The sequence below is a fragment of the Pseudopodoces humilis genome, chromosome 6 (assembly GCF_049639895.1).
Source record: "Pseudopodoces humilis isolate 2021_Gansu_Grassland_sample_001 chromosome 6, ASM4963989v1, whole genome shotgun sequence".
NCBI lineage: Eukaryota > Metazoa > Chordata > Aves > Passeriformes > Paridae > Pseudopodoces > Pseudopodoces humilis.
In genome coordinates, this window is record NC_142205.1 from 25,461,151 (window position 1) to 25,481,980 (window position 20,830).

The window sequence follows — 20,830 nt, forward strand, 5'->3', positions numbered from 1 at the left end:
TATTGGCAAATTTTGTGTTTTACAGAGCTACACCCATACCCTTACATTGTTTAAATTTTCAACACTTTATGTCTACATTACTGCAGAGCCTTCTGCAAAATGAAAATGTGCCTTATTCATCACCACTCATAATGCCACAGACGATCTTTTTCCTGATACACTACATATGTCTTTCTCTATATGTCCGACCCTCAGTTTTACCTGCCCATCTCAAAACCATTGCTAGAATTCCATATTCAGTCACAAGTGGCCTGAACTGAAGAAGTCTACAGTACCCAAAAATACACCAACGTAGTGTTTCAGTATAACAGTATTATATTATCCAGTATAGAGAGTAACACAGTACTTTTAGCAACTGTGTGACATGGCAGCAACCACAAGAAAGGAATAAAAAAGCCGCCAGAGCTGACTGACTACAATGTTAATAAAGAGATTGGTGTAAAGCAAAATATTCACTTGCATAAGTTTTCTTAAGCTGGTATGGTTGACTTTCTCTGCTTAGTATCTAAAAAGACAAGTGTCCTGCCAGTGTTGTTACTGAGTTCATTACATACTCTGGTTGGAACCACTTTTTAAAAAAAGGTGTCTTTAGAGATACATTCTCCAGGTAATGCTAAGGACTTTTACACAATGCACTTCATATGCTGAAGTATTGAACTTATCTCAGAAATAAGTCAAGGAATTTATCTCTAAAATTTTCTCTTGCAACTTCCTGGATGGCAGATTATTTGCTGTCTGTAAAGAAACATATATATTCTAAATCAGTACTTTTCACCACCAAATTTTTTATTGCGATCTGTTGAAAGACAGAAAATTTTTGCACCAAAGATCACCTATATGGCTGTGTAAAAAAACAAGAATGGTTCCATATGATGAGAGAAGAGCTGCCACTTACTAGTTCTGCACATTGTGCTGGCAAACTAAGTTCATCAGACTAGTAAAGGGTCTTCAGATAAAGATGTCCTAGAACACTTTTCTTTTTTTTTTTACAGAACCTATTCTATATTGAGAGAAAGAAAGGGCATAAGAGCTCTTAAGCAGCCATCACTGCCTCCTGTCTGGAGCCTGAGAAACTCCTTAAATAAAGAGGATTTGAGAGGGCAAGTGATTGTCTCCAAACATTTTTTAGCTATTCCTTCTTAGCTAATATACTAATAACACTTCTGGTTTGACAGAAGCTCCCTAATACAGAAAATGCCAAAAGAAATGCTGCTACTTACTACAGAAGGCACTTGAGTTTCAAAATATCTGTAAGAAATAAGATGTCACAAAGCTAAAATGGAGTATTGATTTGACCTGTTGGTGAGTGATAACACTTTATTTTATTCAATCTGATAGGCTTAATTTAACTTTCTGATCATTTTTTACAAAACCACAAAATATGCTACAAAACTGCATTACAGTGAAAAGTATTGCAAGCAGTATTCTACCTCATTCACTGATGCAATGGAGCATACTCGATGATCACAAGTAGTAATTTTCAGACAATACATTCTGCTAAGTTTATTTTTTGCTCTCAAAAAAAAAGTGTTAGTAGGGACATTAATTGATTTTAACAAGCCTTTGACAGAGATCTACTTCAGTTTATCACAGTTAACCAATCTGTACACATGATTTCTACGAATGGGAATGCTATTTGAAAAAAATCCCTAACAAATAAAAAACAAAACATAAGGAGTTCTTGAGGGCTCTCAGACAAAGTTTCATACAAGTCTGGAGTATTTGATATGATCTCTGTTTTTCCTGACCCACATCTAAATCATTATCTTTCAAAGCACCACACTTCAGCTATAGCCTGACATTTAGCAATCAGCAATCAATATTATGTGTATGTGAATTTCTTAAAATGTAACTATAGCAAACTTCCATCTATAGGTTCCTTGTTTCCAGAGGTCGGTCAACATACTGAACATTCATTTCAATTGAAATTTTAAGAATAATATTAAAATTACATCAAAATATAACTATGCAGAGTTACACATAAGAATAATTGTTAAATCTTCTAAAAATGTCAGGAGCAATTTTTTTTCAGAAGATCTATCTGCACATTGAATTGTTTACATCTATATGAGAAAAAACCCACAAATGCAAGAAGTTCGCCTCATTTATTTAAATTAAGCAGTCCAGCATTTGAATATTACACTGCAAGGTGAATGTTTGGATATTGTATCTGATTTGCATGGCAAGGTTCTTGTAGTGGGAGAAATACAGGGGTGGCTCCTGTGAGAAGTTTCCAGAAGCTTCTCCTGTGTCTGACAGAGCAAACTCCAGTCACATGCAAGACAGACCCACCACTGGCCAAGACTGAGTCCATCAGTGATGGCAGTTGTACCTCTGCAATATTTAAGGAGGCAGGGAAAAAATCCCGTGCAAAGGCAACTGCCACCAACAGACAGGAGTGAGAATATGGGAGAGAAGCAACTCTGTAAATACAAAGGTCAATGCAGCAGGAAGGCAGGAAGTGCTCCAGGCACTGGAGCAGAGATTCCCCTGCAGCCCATGGGGCAGCCCATGATGAGGCAGCTGTGCCCCTGCAGCCCATATAGGTCCTCAGTGGTGAAAATATTCACCTGCAACCCCTGCAGGACCTCACTCTGGAATAGGTGGATGCCCAAAGGAAGCTGTGACCCTGTGGGACCCCACATTGGAGCAGGTTTGCTGGCAGAACTTGTGACCCTGTGGTGAACCCACACTGGAACAGCCAGTTCCTGAAGGACTGTACACTGTGGGAGGGACCACACTGGAGCAGTTCATGAAGAACGATAGCCCATGGGAAGGACTCATGCTGGAGAAGTTCATGGAGGACTGTGTCCCATAAGAGGGACCCCATGCTGGAGCAGAGGAAGAGTGTGAGGAGTCCTTCTCCTGAGAAGGAAGGAGTGACAGTGACTGTGTGTGATGAATTGACTGCACCCCACACTTGCCATCTTCCTGCACCTCTAAGGGGACCAAAGTTCATGACCAAAGTTAAACACAGGAAAAGGAGAGGGATGTGAGGAAGCTTTTTTAAGATTTGGAGGTCCTTTTCTGATTACTCTGCTCCAATTTGATCAGCAGTGAATTAAATTACTTTCCCCATGTTGAATCCGTTTTGCCTATGACAGTAGTTGGTGAGTGATCTCTCTCTGTCCATATCTCAATCCGTGAGACTTGTTCTATTTTCTCTCCCATGTCCAGCCAAGCAGAATTTGTAGTCTCTAGAGAAGCTCTGACAAATCAGAAAACATGGGATTATCCAGCAATTACTGCAATATTTGGCCCAGTTTCAATGTTGAGTCATGTGCGCTCCATAAATTCAATATTTCTGGATAATTATCAAGTTTAGTATTGACTTATTGCTTAATCTGCTGAAGGATGAAAATATTATTAAAAGTCTTTATCTTGATTAGTCTTATTTACAGCTACTCAGAGACCAGTCATTTTAAAAATAAACTGGCAGGTGTATGGAAATCTTACCATAATTGATTTGCACCAGTGGCAGGCACGGAAGCAGGGTATAACATATTAGCGTGTGATTCAGCTCTTCAGGATATTAATAGAAAAACTCCTGAAACTGGAGTTTGATGAAAGAAAGAAAACATGACATATTTTTATCTCTGTGGTAGGTTTCTCCACACACAAAATGCACACTTCAGTAAATTCAGCTGCACAGAAATACCAACATTAAGACTGTATGGCACCAAAAGAAATAGAATCTTCTTTATAATTTATTGAAAAGCGCATTAAGGGTAGAGAGAATATATAAGAGTTTTAAATTTGCATAAGGCATCATTGAAGAAGCTATTTATCAGAAGTTTTATATTAAATATGCATTGAAGCAGGTATATTCAATACAGCATATACTCTTATGTGATTTTAAGTTTCCAAAGAGGTTAAACACTGCCTGAAAAAGATGATCTGACTTCCTTGTCATAACGATCACCTAGCATTCACTTAAATTTGAACTCAAATTGCCTGATTATAACCCTACAGGGACCTACTCCTTATACCACAGAGATATTTTACATTTTTAGACTAATTTTTTTCAGAATTTACTCCTTCTCTAATACTCACTTCTTTCCAATCACACTACCATGCACAGGGCTCCTTGGTAGACTCTGTTTCCTAAGTGGCTGTTTTGAGTATTAGAAGTTATCAAAGAAACATACTACAAGAAGCAGTAAGGAGAAGGAAGATCCTCATGGTGACTGTTTTTCTCTTGCTGTGGAAGTTACCACATTTTCTAAGGTTAGCTCAAGATTCAAGTTAGCTAAAGGCTCTGACTCCCAAGCTCAGCAGACGCTGATGGCATGTCTTTTCTGGAAGCAGCAGCCCTGTATGCAGCTTGGTTCCTGAATGCCTGGATCTGGTTCTGTGCTACTTTCAGTTTTGCTGTTTTTAAGAGCTGTTTTTAGGCTGTATAATAAGAGGGCAAATAACTGATTCAACTGAAGAGTAATGTGATCCAAAAAAAGTGCTTTTTTCTCATCTGGCAATTGATTGGGTCCTCCAAAAGGATACAGGCAAGGAAAGAATAAGATGTCAGAAGAGGGAGAAGTAGAAATTGTTAGAGCAAACAAAACCATTAAATTAAATAAAATAAACAATTAACCATCCTGCAGGAGCTCCCCTTGCAACCTGGTAAATACAATACTATATCTAGTGCTCATTATTATCTGTGGCATTTCTTTGTGTCTTCACAATAGTATCTCCATTGGTAAAAGCACTGCTCTAGACATGCCCTGTTGAAAAATTTATTATTGCCATTTTACCCGTTAAAACAAGAGGGTAAATGATTTGCAAAAGGCTTACAACCAAGCTGGTATGCCAGAGCTGAAAATACAGCATGAAGATCACTCTGAGAACACACCATTGTTGGCTGCATCTGCTAAAGGTCACATTTGTGGTTCAATAAACAACCTGACTGCAGGCAGACTGCTGAACATTTTCAGCTACTGCTCGTTCTCATTACTGTTCCTTCCCCAGCTTCATCCGTTCATTTGTTTCAGGATAATTTCTTCTGTGGTCACACAATAAGCTGTATTCAGGTACTGAGACAAGTTAAAAACAACGAGGATATTTTCCTGTATCATTCATACACAGGCACACATGCTAAGAATGGGGATAGATCTCAGCCTTGGGGCAAAATAAATTAAATGATAATACAATCATGAGAGATTGTTGGGGCAGGAAGGATGAGTACATGGACAAACTGAAACATGATGAAATTATTGGAAGAAGAAAACCGAGATCACTCTTTATTTCTACGGCCCTGAAATCAAACAAATTGAAGTGATTAGCTCACATTCCAGCCTTTGTGAGTTCTAATTGTCTTTAATATTTTTCATGATATTCTAACAATAAAGACTTCCAGAGAATATAAATGTCAGAAAAAGAAGTTTCTACAGAAGAGCAAACACACTCACCCAGGATTACAGTTTTCTAGAGTGACCATTCTTTTGAAATCTTTCTCAGTACCCTCTCACAGTACTCCAGTATGGAAAACAGCACAGTCACTGATAGAGTTTTATGAGACAAACTCATAAACCTCTCAATATTACTTCTTGATGCATGGATTTATAAACAAATTGGCTGCTAATGTTTCACACAATCAGTAAAATGATGTATTTTTATCTTTTATTATTTGGTTTTAATCTCTAAATTGCAAGTTCATTTGATAGTTTGAATTTTCTATTTTATCTCTAGATAGGGTTTAAATATGAAATTTGCTTCTTTGCATAATATAATATGAATAGAAAGCAAGATTATTTTAAATTTTAATGGTTATTTCACTTGACAAAATTGTGTTGGATCCATGCAGCAACATTTAAGGATGACACCTCAATTCCATATAAAACTTAGTAACACTCAAAGCAGAGTATTACCTCCCACCTCGTTTTTTAGCTTAAATGCATATAGTGTTTTCTCAAAGCACATTCCTGTGTGTAAGTACAAAGATGCAAAATTACCTGTAAGAGGCTAGGACCCACAATCTGAGAAACTTCTAATATCTTAAAGAAGAAAAAAGGCCTCAGAGGTGAACCTGGCAAAAGGAATAGTAGCTCAGTTTCCCTGGGTGGGAGCCTGAATAATGGCTGCAGCTGTTTAGACAAGATTACAGCCTTGCATTAATTGGCTGAACTGCAGGTAAGTGTCCATTCATCTGCCCTACAGGGACTCAGTATAAGGATTTACAGATAGTGAAGAAGGCCAGTTCTAACTCGTACACTCATGAATACCCCATTTGCTGTCATGAAGCTTGGCAACTAGAGATGAACCACAAGAGGACTGCCCTTTCCAAGAGATTGAAAAAAGCCCGAGTTATACAATGAGAATGAAAAAGATGGAGATACTGAATGGATTGCCTGCAGCATGGAAGAACAATCTGTTTAAAGGCTATGAGAACAGAAAAGTGGCAAAACCTAATCAGATGAAAAAGCTGGACTAGAATGTCTTCTGCGAGTTCATGCAATTTTTTTCTCTAAGAATGACATTCCAAATTAACAACTCCTTAATAGTTGCCATATCTTATGGCAACAAGAAGGAGACAGCTAAAGACTTACAGTTGCAAAAGTCTTAGAGCACATCTGATATCCAAGAGTACCATACTTAACAAGAGCTCCCACAGAACTCTGAAGGCTGTTCAGACTGAGGAGGGAAATATGAATTCCTGATTCCAGTGAAAGTGGAACTGGGAACAAATACAAATATACCATCTGATTTAAAAAATACTCTTTTTATCCACCCAAAAATTAGTAAAGGAAGCAGCAGCTGCTGTTGAATTTTACATCTTCTACATCAATCACTTATTTAACATCTCTTTCAGACATCAGCAATGCTCTTCAGACAATGTGGCCAAACTGTGTTGATATCCTTAAGGATGGACACATACAGTCTCAACAATGTAAGTTGGAATTTTTCGTCAGTGTAATAATTTATTTTGTAGATAAAACCCAGATAAGCTATTTTGACCAAAATAAGGAGTCACATCTGAGTCAGCAGTGTGCTGTGGCAGTCAGGAGCAACAATCCTGTCCTGGGGTACATCAGACACAGCATCACCAGCCCAGCAAGGGAGGGGATTGTCCAGCTCTGCTCTGCACTGGGGCAGCCTCACTTTGAGTCTTGTGTGTAGTTTAGGGTGCCACAATGTAAGAAAGACATTAAGCTATTGGGGGCATCCAAAGGAGGACAATAAAGATGATTAAGAGTCTAGAGGGGAACCCATATTTAAAGAGACTGAGGACGCTTGGTCTGTTCAGCATGGAGATCAGAAAACTGAGAGGAGGAGACCTCATCGCAGTCTGCAGCTTTATCATGAGGGGAAGTGGAGGTGCAGATGTTGATCTCTTCAAGTTTGTGATCAGTGACAGGATTCAAGGAAACAGCATGAAGCTGAGTCAGGGGAGGTTTAGGTTGGGTATCAGGAAAAAGTTCTTGCCCCAGAGGGTTTTGGGCACTGGAACAGACATTTCCAGTGCTGTGACCACTCCTCAGGGAAGTGGTCACAGCACCAGCCTGGCAGAGTTCAAGAAGCATTTGGACAATTCTCTCAGGCACATGGTGTGACTCTTGGGGATGGTCTTGTGCAGGGCCAGAAGTTGGACTTTCATGATCCTTGTGGGTACCTTCCAACCCAGGATATTTTATGATTCTATGAATCAGCAAGAAACAAATTCAGAAATCCCCTCTGACTCCTCAGTCACTTTCTATGATAGCACAATACATCACAAGTTGAGCTTATAATACCATAACAATTAGAAACTTCTAAAGTATACACAGAATCACAGAATGAGCAGGTTGGAAGAGACCTTCAAGATCATCGAGTCCAACTCAACCCTGACACCTCAACTAAACCATGGCACCGAGTGCCACATCCAGTCTTTTTTTTTAAACACATCCAGGGATGTGACTCCACCACCTCCCCACGCAGACCATTCCAGTACTTTATCACCCTTTCTGTAAAAAACCTTTTCCTAATATCCAACCTATATTTCCCTTGGCACAGCTTGAGACTGTGTCCTCTCATTCTGTCAGCTGCTGCTTGGAGAAAGAGACTGACCCCACCTGCCTACAACCACCCTTCAGGAAGCTGTGGAGTGATAAGGTCACCTCTGAGTCTCCTTTTCTCCAGGCTAAACAACCCCAGCTCCCTCAGTCATTCCTCACAGGGCTTGTGTTCCAAGCCCCTCATCAGCCTCATTGCCTCCTCTGGACATGCTCAAGTGTCTCAATGTCCTTGCTGAACTGAGGGGCCAGAACTGGACACAGCACTCCAGGTGTGGTGGCCTCACCAGTGCTGAGTACAGGGGGAGAATGACCTCCATGCTCCTGCTGGCCACACTATTCCTGATGGATGCCATTGGCCATCTTGGCCACCAGGACACATTGCTGGCTCATGTTCAGTCAGCTGTCACCAGTACCCCCAGGCCCCTTTCTCTCTGGGCACTGTCCAGCCACACTGTCCCCAGCCACTGTACAAAAGAAGCATAAATTTTGCAATGGAGCACTGAAAAGAAAAAAAACTATCAAAAATTTTCAGTGTGTTTTGTACAATGATCATAATCAGTTGAGATTATCTGTCATGACTAAAGCAATCAACCCTCCTAGACTTCTCTTACCAATCCCATCACTCGATTCAAAGACAACAGTGAAAATGGGAAACACTAAATTAATTCATTAGAGGTTTAGTTCAGCCATGAATCAGTTTAAATTAACTGATTAAATTATTAAGAATATTGCTACAATTGTGAGCTGTTTTTACAATCTTGTACTATCTGCCAAAATGACTCCTAAATGAAGTCAAATTTCTGAAAATTATTGCCTAGTATTTATTATGCAAATCATGAACACACTGTTTATTTAGTTTACTTTATATAAATTTCTTTTAAAAAACAAACAAAAAAACCTCCTAAAATGCCTGAAATTCCAGGTTACAAGATCTTTTTTGACTTTAGCAAACAATATTCACACTTGGGAAAGAGAAGCTGGCACAGGAGTCCTCTGAATCACACACGAGTATTTCAATCATAGCACTTCTACAAGAATTCTGGACTAACTGGAAGTAAATCATACACTGCACAGCTTCTCTAAGTACTTTTATCTTCAGAATAATAAAGGCAGCCAAAACAATATTGTATCTAAAGAACTGCTTTCCATTTCCATAGATGTCTGTGAGAGGTACTCTTATTTTCATGCAGTTTTCCAGAACTCATGTTTCCCTGTGCACTTCACAGCATTGCCAAAAGGAAGACCTCAAGAATCAACCCAAAACTCTCTTAGCTGCATCTTATCAGGAATCCTAAAGAATCACAGACACATTTCTCACTCACTGACGTTCAAAGATCTTCTCTGTCAAGTAGACTATCAGTGTAAGCCATTATCATGCTACTTCAAGTTCACATTAAAATTGTTTCATAAACAAATCTGGCAGGAGCAGATGTCATCAATTTAAAGAAGCTGTTCTACCCCCCATAAGCCTGTTCCAAAACCTCTCCCCACCTCTCTTTCCTACTTCTTTGTGCCAGCACGGCACTTCATGCTGTTACACAATGGATAACATCAGTCACTCCTAATTTAATTCAGATCAGTTTCCAAATGCAATCTGTCATGGAGCTGAAAAAATACTCTTGACATGACAGGGAAAGACATGGGTGAGATAGGGAGTAACAAGCAGAAGAATAGAATAATACTAATTCTTTCAGCACCACTAGCATTTTATATAGCATTATCTCTCATGTAACAGTAGTCTGGAACATGCTCTTCAGAAGGGTTGTGAAACCTCCAGAGGTTTCTCAAAGATACTCAAAACCCAACTGACAGTGGCCCTGAGGAGTTTCACTCATCTTTAAGGCTTGTCCTGATCTGAACTAGAAGAGTTCCAGAAGTTTCTCTCCTCCCCACCTGAATAATCCTGTAGTTCTAGTTTGACTGCCCTGCCCAGCATGTGAGCCTGGTGCTTACCACTGGAGTCTCCAATAGGGCAACAATAACTTCTGACAGAGGAGAAAAACTTTTGAGAGGTAAGTATGTCTCACTAATGGAATCTTCAACAGGTTTTGAGTGCAGATGGTTTATAAGCTATTTGTTAACAAGATGGGCACTAAAATAAGCTGAGACATTTTATCTTCTAATTCCTTTATCTCCTTCTAACAGCCATGTGGAAAAGAGCTTAGTACTTATTAGAGCAACTTCCCAAATAAATTTAAAGTTTCAGTGTTCAAATACTTGAGCACTCTTGGTGATTACAGAGTGCTTTTTCATAAGCAGCCCATTTTCTTCTTTTGTTTTTGCCCAGGGCATTATTTAGGCATACAAAAAAAAAGGTAAGGGGTGCTTTTTTCTTATCTTTTTCCCTCAAAAACTATACGTATCTCGGAAAGGGTCCTCTAAGATATGTTTGTCAACTTTAAATATAGGCACTTTGGCCTGTGCCATATTGTTACCAATGTTTCCCTAGTATTCCTTTCAGAAGCAAACTCTGTCACCTTTATACTGTCTTGGCTTGGGAGAAAGTAGTAGTGGCTCCTAAGGTGACGAATATAACACGTTGACTTCGTAGTGTGAGATCTGAGGGACAATGCAGACTATAATTTTTTCATTAGCACATTGTTTTCTGCTGTATGAATAACAGACAAGATTATTACTATAACTCAATATCTATGAAATTATTTAGGAACAATACAGGCTGTACTGAGAAGAACAATATATCGCTAGAAATGCTATTTCTAGAGTGACTGCTGTTTCTTCAAGTTTCTTCATTTATGTCTTGGCAAGATGACTCGCCAAGAATTGCCACTCCAATACTTCAGAGAAATGTAACCATTCTCTTCTTTGAAGTCAGATGTAAACCAGCTTTTTCTTAACTAAAGGTCTCACTCATGTGTCATGAAGAACATGTTATACTCATAGGACAGCAGAAATAAAATTTTGGGTTTTGAAAAATTATCTTTCCTTAGAGCAGGAATTGGGGCTTGAGGATTTATTTTCTTTTTGATCCTTTTTCTGCGCAAATACTTAATCACTTTTGAATCTGCATATTGTAGATTTTCTTTATTCCATGTATCTATTTACTACCTATTCAATTTTCCATTTCAAGTCATCCTGATTTTATTCACTGTCTCCTTAAATTTAGAAATTCATGACTGTTCAGTACGCTCACTAAAACATGTTTTCAATCATGACTTTGCATATGACATCTGTTACTGCACATAAACACTTTCAAAAGCACAGAGCAATTGTCTAGTGCTATTTTACCAATACCTTAAACAGACAGTTTTGCTAGTTTGAAACCCTACCCAATGTATTACATCTCTCAACCACTTCACTTTCTTGTTGCTGTAAATTAATTCTACTTCACCTTGAATTAGAGTGCTATCAATTTGATGCTAGACCAGAGCTGGCACTGAGTACTTACATTGCATAGGAAAGTCTTACAAAATGTTTCTCACAACATGTTGACTATCTGCCATTAGCAACTCTATCCTCAACATTTTGCTTATCAAAAAAGTTACACCATAAAGTCATTATTATAACTATTTGTTAAATTACAGCTGTTGGAAGGTTATTAACTGGTAGAAAGGACAAAATGAAAGAAAAAATTATTCATTTGTTTTGCTGTTCTGGGCTTTTTCAAATAACACAGACCCTGTGTATTCCTCAGTTTTTCTGCTAAACAGTAACACTTATATCCATTCCCTGAAGAGAATGCTTTAAATCAATAATAACAAGACACAAAAAAAAAAAAAAAGGCAGACAGAGAACACTATTCATGTGGGCAAGCATTTGCAACATCATTACACTCTCTAATTTTTGTGTTCCCTTTTGACAAAATATGACTATACATGTTTTCAATTAGTTGGATCTCCAAGGTTGTGTGGTTCAAGTCACAAGTGCACTTAAATGGACTGTAGCCAGATTTAAAACCTGTAGACTGGATTATGACTTGGTTATATTCAAAGACAGATTTCACAACAGTGTGGGGTTTTGTACACAAATAGTCTGCTGGATTCTGACAGGCTGCAAGCCAAGTCATGACACTTAAAACAAAAGACATGTGATTTCAAACATTCTATGTATAAATCACTTCACCTACTGAACATCACCTCTGCTTTAGTTTGAATTAAGATTCTAATCTTCTGGATCTCCTTGACAAACAACTATTGCCAAAACATCTGGAATAGCCTTTGTGAGTTGTGTTAAATTCCTTAGGCTAAAGAGGTGCCATCAAAAAGGAAGTGTATTAAGAGGATAAAGCAGTTTCACAGGACGTCAAAGACAGGATTACAAACTCAGGAAAGAACTGTTAGCCACTTAGAAGCATCTGAAAGAAGCCTCCACTCCATGTACCTGAGTCATGGCAAGAACTACACTGGAGTCATGAGAACAACAGAAAGAGACAACATGATGGTGGGAGAAAACTGTCCCACATTGTTCCTTGGAGAGCTGGTAAATGATTGTTACCAGTGCAGTAGCTTAATGTTTAAAAGTAAATACCACCAGTTTCAACGAAAGCATCTCTCATAGGTTTATGAGAGAGGATTCTAAATGTCCTTTGCTTCAAAAATTACTCTGAAGCTAACTTCATAAATGTGTAAAATTTAAACATTTCTTAAAAGCTGCAGAATGGCAAAGTTCCCTGTGTAACTATAATTTAACATCTTCACACAGGTGCATTATAAAAAGATAGCGTAAAAGACTAGCGTAAAAGCATAAAGTCTGTGTCACAGGCTACCTACAGAATCATTCACTCAGAGGTCCTAGCAGCTGCTATTTTGTCTTGGCATATTTACTTACTTTTGTTGCCAAAATCAACTGGATTAAAACAAAATTGAAGCATGCCAGTGGAGGATTGGAGGCCTATACAAACTCATACATATCCATACATCATTCATACACAATTAAACCCATTATGGACTTTGTGAAATAGATATTGACTCAAATGTATGCTGATAGCTTCCTGCTCAAAGCCTTAAGACAAAAATTAGCTATGTAAACAACATCCTTGTGATCAGTTAGCTTTTTCTCCTAAATACTTCAAAAGCCTCAATTAACTCTAAAAAGTAGGGTTTTTTTATAACATCTTATTATTTTAATAAGTTTAGCTGTTATAACTGTGCTAAAATATAATTAATTTCACTGTCAGCAGGAGAAATAAAGAACATGGATAAGTTTCAAGTGAAGTTCACAAAAACAAGAAGAAGGAAATAACCACATCACTTGTCTCATTCATGGATTATACTAAACATGACAGACAGATATCTATTACTCTACAGAGATTGATTCTCTTCCATTTTCTAAGAGGACATGAACGAAATTCTTTCAAACTGTTGACAGCTTTTAATAAAAGACACCACACATATTTCTGGATTTGTTTTTTGGACCTAATATTTCATCCTACTTTAGGCCCTCAGTGAAAATCACACTATTAGGTTTTTCCTTTTTATTAATTACAGAAAAAAAGATTAAGACAATCAACCAGAAAAAAACCACAATAGAATTTGCCACTATGAGTCATATCAGCAGCTCTTCAGAGATTATTTAACTGCACACAAACTATTCACAGCTTCTTAGAACCCATTTAGTATTAACCTAATTTTAATTAGTTAATTTCTTCCATTCCAAACATACCATGTTGACCTATTCTGACCTCTGGCTTTCTGCAAGTCTTTACTTGACTACTGTTGTGTGTAGCATAGAGCCTACAACACCATAAAATAAGTTACATACAGACATTTACACAAGAAACTGCTTTCTAGGAAAGAGTTTGAAAATCAAGGAGAGTCTTTTCCCTTCATTGTATTATCTTGCCCTTTAGAATTAATCTGAGGGGGAAAAAAATGGTTGAATTATGGCAGAGAGTTTTGCCATACATTCACTGTGCATTAGATCACAAGTAAAGTGAATGAACAAGTGAAATTAATTTTCAGATTTTAATCAAGAAGAAAGATAATGTTGTGCCTAAATATACAGGCTCCAAGTGTTACAGAGAAGCTCTCTGCTCTCTGCAAATTTCTTCCTCAGTTTTGGCTTCTCCAGCCATTACTGTGACAACGTTATTTTCTCTTCCTACTCGTTTCCTTCGTGGGTTATAAACTTTCAGAGGCAGGAGGCTGCCCCTCAGTGCATATTTGTACAGCATCCAGCATAAAATGCCATGGTCTCAAATGTACTCTGAGCCCTAACTGAAGACAAGCACTTCACAACTCTGTTTTCAAAGATATCTGAGATGAAAAAAGCATAGTGACTGAAAATGGACAGAAATGCAAGGTGCATTGGAATTTTAGCTTGGGAACATATTATACGTCCTAATTTGCATTGCCCTAATACTATTTTCTAGCCTAAATTAAGTTTGATCTCCAAAGATAGGAGACTCTGAGGATCTCTCAACAGAAGGCATTTCCTCAACTTTTTGGAATATACTTCTACAAAGAGGATTAATATAAGTACTGAAGTTATTATTTCTGTTTTAAAGACAGCATGATGGCACAGGGGTATGAGAATCCATAAACTTCAAATTTATTCCCAGCATAAAAAGTCAAAATAAGCCATGTACATGGGCCTTCAGGATCTTATATAGCCTGCCTATTTTTCCAAGTCTTTTGATGAAATTTAATTATTTCATAGAGCACAAGAAATATTAGAAATCATCAATCAGTAAGCCTGTTTGCATTATGCAGTAACAGGTTGACCCACTATGAACTTCTCTAATGGTTTTGAATCTTTAAATTTTACATTAATTTTGGCTTTAAAATGCATTCTTTTTTTTTTTTCCTTTTGAAATCTGAAAACATTGCAGATTAACTTTTATTGTCTTCTTGAACTGTGGAATCCAATGCATGTGAGTTGCTATAAATAAACATCCACTACATTGTAGTAACTGACCTTTGGCCCACTCTTAGTGTCTTTCAGTGCTGAGGGAGAATTCACTAGATTAATCATTAATCATAACCAGTAGCTCTGAGGACAGATGTCTCTTACAACAAACAAAGTACCAGTGCTGCATGTGGTGGTCAGAGGATACAGACTATTACTGCCCAAAAGGCCAAAGTTACTACTGGGAATGTTTCAGAAGTCATTAGCTCAGCACATCTAGTTTAAGGTGTTCTTCCTCCACTGGTACTGCTTTTCAGGACTGAGTCATGTTTTCTTAGCAATGCTGCCCAACTGTGGTAGGACAGGGTTTTTTAAGGCTGATTTTTAAGTCATACTGGAAAGATCTCATCCATCCACTCAAGAATGAGGAAGCTGCCTAACACCTTTACATAAGCAGTCTTACTACTAAAATTATGGGTAAGCACACAAAAAACCTTACTGCACTTCAACTTTCCATTTTCCATTTTCACACAGGTTTCAGCTGTACTTTCAAACTTTTTCAGTACTGGAAAGTAGTATATAGATACTGCTACATATTTTCTTAAAAGAGCAGGGCTAGCTGATTTTATATCCAGCTGCTGAAATTAAATACAGTTTTTTTAATTAATATATTTTTACTGTCACACATGGTTTCACTGCAGTAAGATACAGAACATTTCTGAAGAGCAACAGTATTGTGGTAGTAATCAGAGATCCCTGTACCTAACTACACAAACACTGAATATGCTCTCTGCCTAGAAACGTAATCTCCTTCAAGTGTTAATGAAAACAATGTTTATAAATACATGAAAGATAAATGGGAAACAGACATGAGTTTAAATATCAGAGAAAAGCTATGTAATGACAGCTCACTGGATGCCAAAGATTAGCGCTTGTAACTTTCCCTCTTGTTCCTTCTTGTAACGCAGTGTTATAATTATTGCTCCCATGGCTGCAAGCTGCCAACAGACTCTCAACAATACCTAAGAATAGACATCTAGGCATCACAGGAGCTTCATCTCTTCTGCACTGGGTAAACAACATTTGTCAAATTAAGCTTTACATACATTAGGAACAATTGCTTCGCAAAACAAAGAGACAACGACAAATGAAAAGTTATGATCAGATGCAGAATCACTGACGTTAGTATGAACCAGCTGTAACTGATGGGAGGAAATAAGGATGATGTCAGTAACAACTGTTTACAACATTAGTGCATGTTTTGTCATAACCACAGTCCCCCCCAGAAAGCACTACAGCATACGGACATATCTGTATTCCTTACCACCAGAGGCTTTTGACAGGGACTCTTCTGTTTCAGTATCTTTCTGTTAACCAGATTCCCCTGTTCAACAGACCTAAGGCAGGCTTGTCTCTTTCATTTTTGGTATCTGTGCTCAGCATATACTAACTTCCCCCCTACTACGTTATATGCTTTTCTCTAGATCTCACTGACAGGAATTGTGGTGGGAAGGCAGGGAAGGGGCTGGGCTGAGAAGGGAAGGTGTTAATAACTACTTTTTGCAGATCTGATGCTCCTTAAAATAAATTATTCTTGGCTGTGAAATATAAGTGTTTGCCTGCAATAACTACAGGCAGCTACAAAAGTACTGTAATCACAAAAAAATCATTCAGTTGCCTACAGAAAAAAAAAATAAAAAAGTATTCTTGTTTAAAGAAGAAACAGGAAGTTAAATTAGGACAACTGAGGTTTTGCAAACTAGATTTAACTAACAAGCACACTGTCAATCCTCTCTTATTTTTCTTCCTATGGTTGCCACTGACTGCAATCGCTGCATTTTGTGATGCACTGGAAGTGGCAGGCATATATTGCCTGAAGTGAGACTGTACCTTTCATTGGTAACTGGATTTTTGACCAGTTCTCACAGAACTTCTTTCATAAGTATCTTATTCCTTCTAAACTGCACAGCTTTCAGCTTCCTGGTCTTGTTACATTGTTTGGAACACTTATTCAATTGTCATATTCTCTTCCAATGAATTTCAAAATGGAGGAAGTGGAAATAAAAAATTAAAACAAGGAGAAAGAAATCTATTCTCTCTCTTTCCCCTCCAGAAACATCAAAGATTGTGTACATATTACATATTTAACATGTGTACATGTTAAAAAAATATTACTTTTCCCCTTTTTGTGTCATGTTTTGATTTTAGCTTTGCTAAACTCACTGATCCTTTTTCAAATCAAACTTAATTTAAAAGTGCATGCACATTATACTAATGCTGTGAAATTATGTAAATGCAGAAAAAGTACATGCTCCTTAAGCTTCCAGAATAGTTTATGTCACCCTGAACATATTCTGCTAATACCAAAAATATATTTAAAATATTAACTATGCTGAAGGAAATGACTAAACAAATTTGAAGCTTAACTAAAGAACAGCCCAACTTATGACAATACTATAAATATCCAAGGCATAATTGTTGTTCCAAAATATTCCATTTTGTCATAGCCAGATTGGAGAATTTAGGCAGAACTCTGTACAGGCTTCTTTAGGAAAATAAGCCTGACTGCCCTAATTTCAGTTTTAGTTTATACAGTGGCAACCTTTTTCTAAAAGAGCTCTATTACAGTTGGCTTATCATGGCAGAAATGCTGTCATTAGCTTTGACAGACAGGAATTTTGAAATGAGGTCACAAGCTTAGTTTGGATCTTCCCTTGTCTGATTAGACAGAGAGTATTTTACCACAATTGGCTCTAGTCACTGATGGATTTTCATTCCCAAATACCTGTCATCACTGTCACTGATGCATTCAGGAAGAGCGAGACTACAGCCAAACAGCATGATGTGTTGATAGCAGTTGAGACGATTGAGGTAACTGAAGAACTTCAGGAACTTCTCCATTTCAATGCTTTTGACAATGGAAAGAACTGAAGTTACAGTGGTGTAGTTATATGGAAGTATTTGGCACTGGCTGTTGGTGATAGTTCTGCAGGCACCTGTGAAAGTAAAACAATATATTTAGAGCAATAGTATGACTACTGAATAGTTGGTTCAAAGCATGTATTGAATTGACTAGTCAGTATATATAATATATAAGCAATGCTGGTATCTCACAGATAAGATTACATTCCATAATGCTACCATAATACTGTCAAAAAATAAGAAAAAAATTAAACCAGAGAAGCTTAGCTTGGAAAACCAAATAAGCTCGTAGATATTTTAACAATCCTCTGACTTTGTATAAAACTGGAACAGAAATAAAAAAAAAACAATTTCTTTTTGACAGCCTGGATACAATAAAATTTAGTTGAAGCTGAGAATGGAAGTCACATAGAAAAAAAATGGGTTCTGAAGCTGTTCTGGCTTTAGTGTTCGCATAAAGTTTCTCTTTTCATTATCATTCTATTTTCACAAGTAGAAATTTCATCAAGTGAAATTTCATCAAAATTATTCACGAGATCATCATCCTGAAGCACAACTGCATGATAGTTCCTGCCATGGCATGTGGCAAGAAGTACTGACATTTTTGGCTGAGTTCACATGCATGGACAGCTTTAGATATTTTATAATTCACACAGTCCTGACAGAGAAGGGTACAGTTCCTTGGAGCTATCTGATCTTTTTGTGGTACTCACTGGCTGGACAGTGGAGCAATGAATTCAAAATTCATGGATAAGAAGGAATTTTGTGGCAATTATATAACAATTTTTAAAACAGAGAAGAGATTAAACCCAGGACCTGTCCTTGCAACAATCACACAGAGAAGAGTGTAAATAGCCTTCCTCCACCATTCTCATAAGCCCCCTTCAGGTACTGTAAGGCTGCAATTATGGGGAATATAAACTAGCTTTGGCAATACCTACAGGAAGGTAAGAAGAGCAGTGAATGGGAATAACGGCAAAACGCTGTTGATCAGAACAGTATGGTGCCAAATTATATGGGTCATTTCTGACATTCAACTGAATTAAGAGATTTCTGTTTATCACCAGAAATTGCCAAATGGATTGAACTCGTAAAAAAGTGCTTTCTTCCACTCCAGCAATTGCAGTGCAAGTGTACAGTTTCATTTCAGTCCTCTGAAACTAATTTAAACTGCACATTTTCCCTTTTCCAGTCTCCTCTTCAGATTGTTCCTATGGACTGCATCTGAACAAAATACACTGAACTAGCAGGTGCAGCTGACTGGAAATAACCTTCTCTCCCAAAAGACAAAGTTCACGGCAGCCCCAAAGAAAAGCAACTACAACTGCAGCTAAGCTTTATCACTCTCTTTAGGTTTAAAAAACTGAGCCATGCCTGTAATGATAATAAGACCATACATAGTTCCTCACCCAGAAGTGATTGCTGCTTCCAAATTTATGAGGCCATGCAATGAACTAGCTCTGCACATTAGCATGCCTGCGTATTCTCTCTTCTCTTGCACCACAGTGTAATTTTTTGGTGGCACGGGGTGAGAGAAAGAGGGGAAAAAACAACTGTTTCACTTGGACGAAATAATTGAGTTGGACAGCTTTTTGGGGAAAAAATTATTTTCCAGGACAGGAGAAGGGGTGGGGCAGTACAGTGGCAAGAACCGGAGGGTAAGATCAGAGCTGCTCACAGCAGCTGAAGCAGTTATTTTACACAAAGTGTCATTCCTGCCCAGCAACATAAAGCCCTTTGAAAGGGTTAGGAATACTTCAATTGCATCATCAGAGTCAATTCCTGTCTAATGAGAAATAAAATAATATCCTTCCTCCAAAAAGTTAATTAATAAATTTGGTGCAACTCTTCAATCTTAATGCATCCATTTTCTAATTTGCACTATAAAAACACTCCTGGGATCCTTCAGGCATCTAAAATGTAATGCAGTTAAATGATGGTCTCAGTTAAAGCTAATGTAAACCTGCCTAGGCTAGGATTTTAACAGGATTTTTATAGAAGATACATAAAACATGCCTCTGTCTCAGGTATGCAAAGCATAACATAGTATGTGAGAAGAGTATGTAGCCTGAAGAGAAAAGTAGGTGGTCTGATTTTCATATCCCAAGTCAAATTTGCTCAAGTTTCAATTAGAAAATGGTCTTTTTAATCAGAGGAACTTTTACAGAACATCTTTAAGTAGCCTTCAGAAAATGGAATTGTGTTCAACTTGCAGTAGTGATCACCACCAACTTCATTACAGAACTTAGCTTAGCATGCCCTCAGCACTAATTGCACAGTTGCAATCCATAATCTCACTGGTAAAGCCTCCTTAAATCTAAGGAAAAATGGCAATAATCACCTGGCTCTTCCATAGCAAAAGTTCTACCAACAAGGAACGAAATCTTACCTTTAATCAGTCCTAAAATGTCTTGAAAATTTCTAAGAATCCCACAAAAAGACGCAAAACAAAAGCAAACTCACCCAGTATAACTTGCCTATGACAGCATTTTGCAGGCTTCTTGATAGGGGAATGACCTACAGCACATCAAATCTTTATCAACCCCAAGTTGCCATGTTCCCCTGACCTTAAAAAAATGTAGTCACTCTCCTTGATTTCACAATTGCCTGTGTGAGACATAAGAACCTATACAATGCCTTTTTTAGCTCTTCTGTTCTGTTGATAAGCATCTGCTTTATCATGGACTTTGCTCCATGTGAAAGCACTACAGCATTCCCACCCCAGCATCTGATTTTTCCAGCAAAACCTTTTTCCAAAAGTCATTACTGTCTTCAAAAATTTTCATTTACTATTACTTCTTTTCATTTACTATGACATCTTGGTATATTTTTCATTTCAGTTAAAACAGAAGATGGACAGATTTTCTTGGGCCTCTCTCCAGCTATGAATTTTCTCATGTACAGTTTACTTGGGACGGAATATCTCATTCTGCATTTCAGATGTTTTCTCCATAATTTTCTTAGGATCTATCCTTTGGAATCACCACAGCAGGGAAAACTACAAACTGTTTTCTCTTTATTGTGAGTTAAAAGCAATCATTTTGCAACTAAAGCATAGTGTCTGTAATTTTTTCACACAAATGCTAACTTGAAAACTCAATTTCCACAACTCACAG

The 20,830-nt window shown here is 37.6% G+C and overlaps 1 protein-coding gene across 4 annotated transcripts in view; it reads right to left on the minus strand.

The window, feature by feature from the left end:
* Window positions 1-20,830, minus strand: part of CORIN (corin, serine peptidase) — a 118,964-nt gene that overhangs the window by 56,717 nt on the left and 41,417 nt on the right. For all 4 annotated transcript variants that reach the window (XM_088056782.1, XM_088056784.1, XM_014261076.2 and 1 more), the window contains exon 4: window positions 17,578-17,788. In XM_088056782.1, coding sequence (XP_087912908.1) covers window positions 17,578-17,788 — 211 coding nt within the window. The remainder of the gene's footprint in view (window positions 1-17,577; window positions 17,789-20,830) is intronic.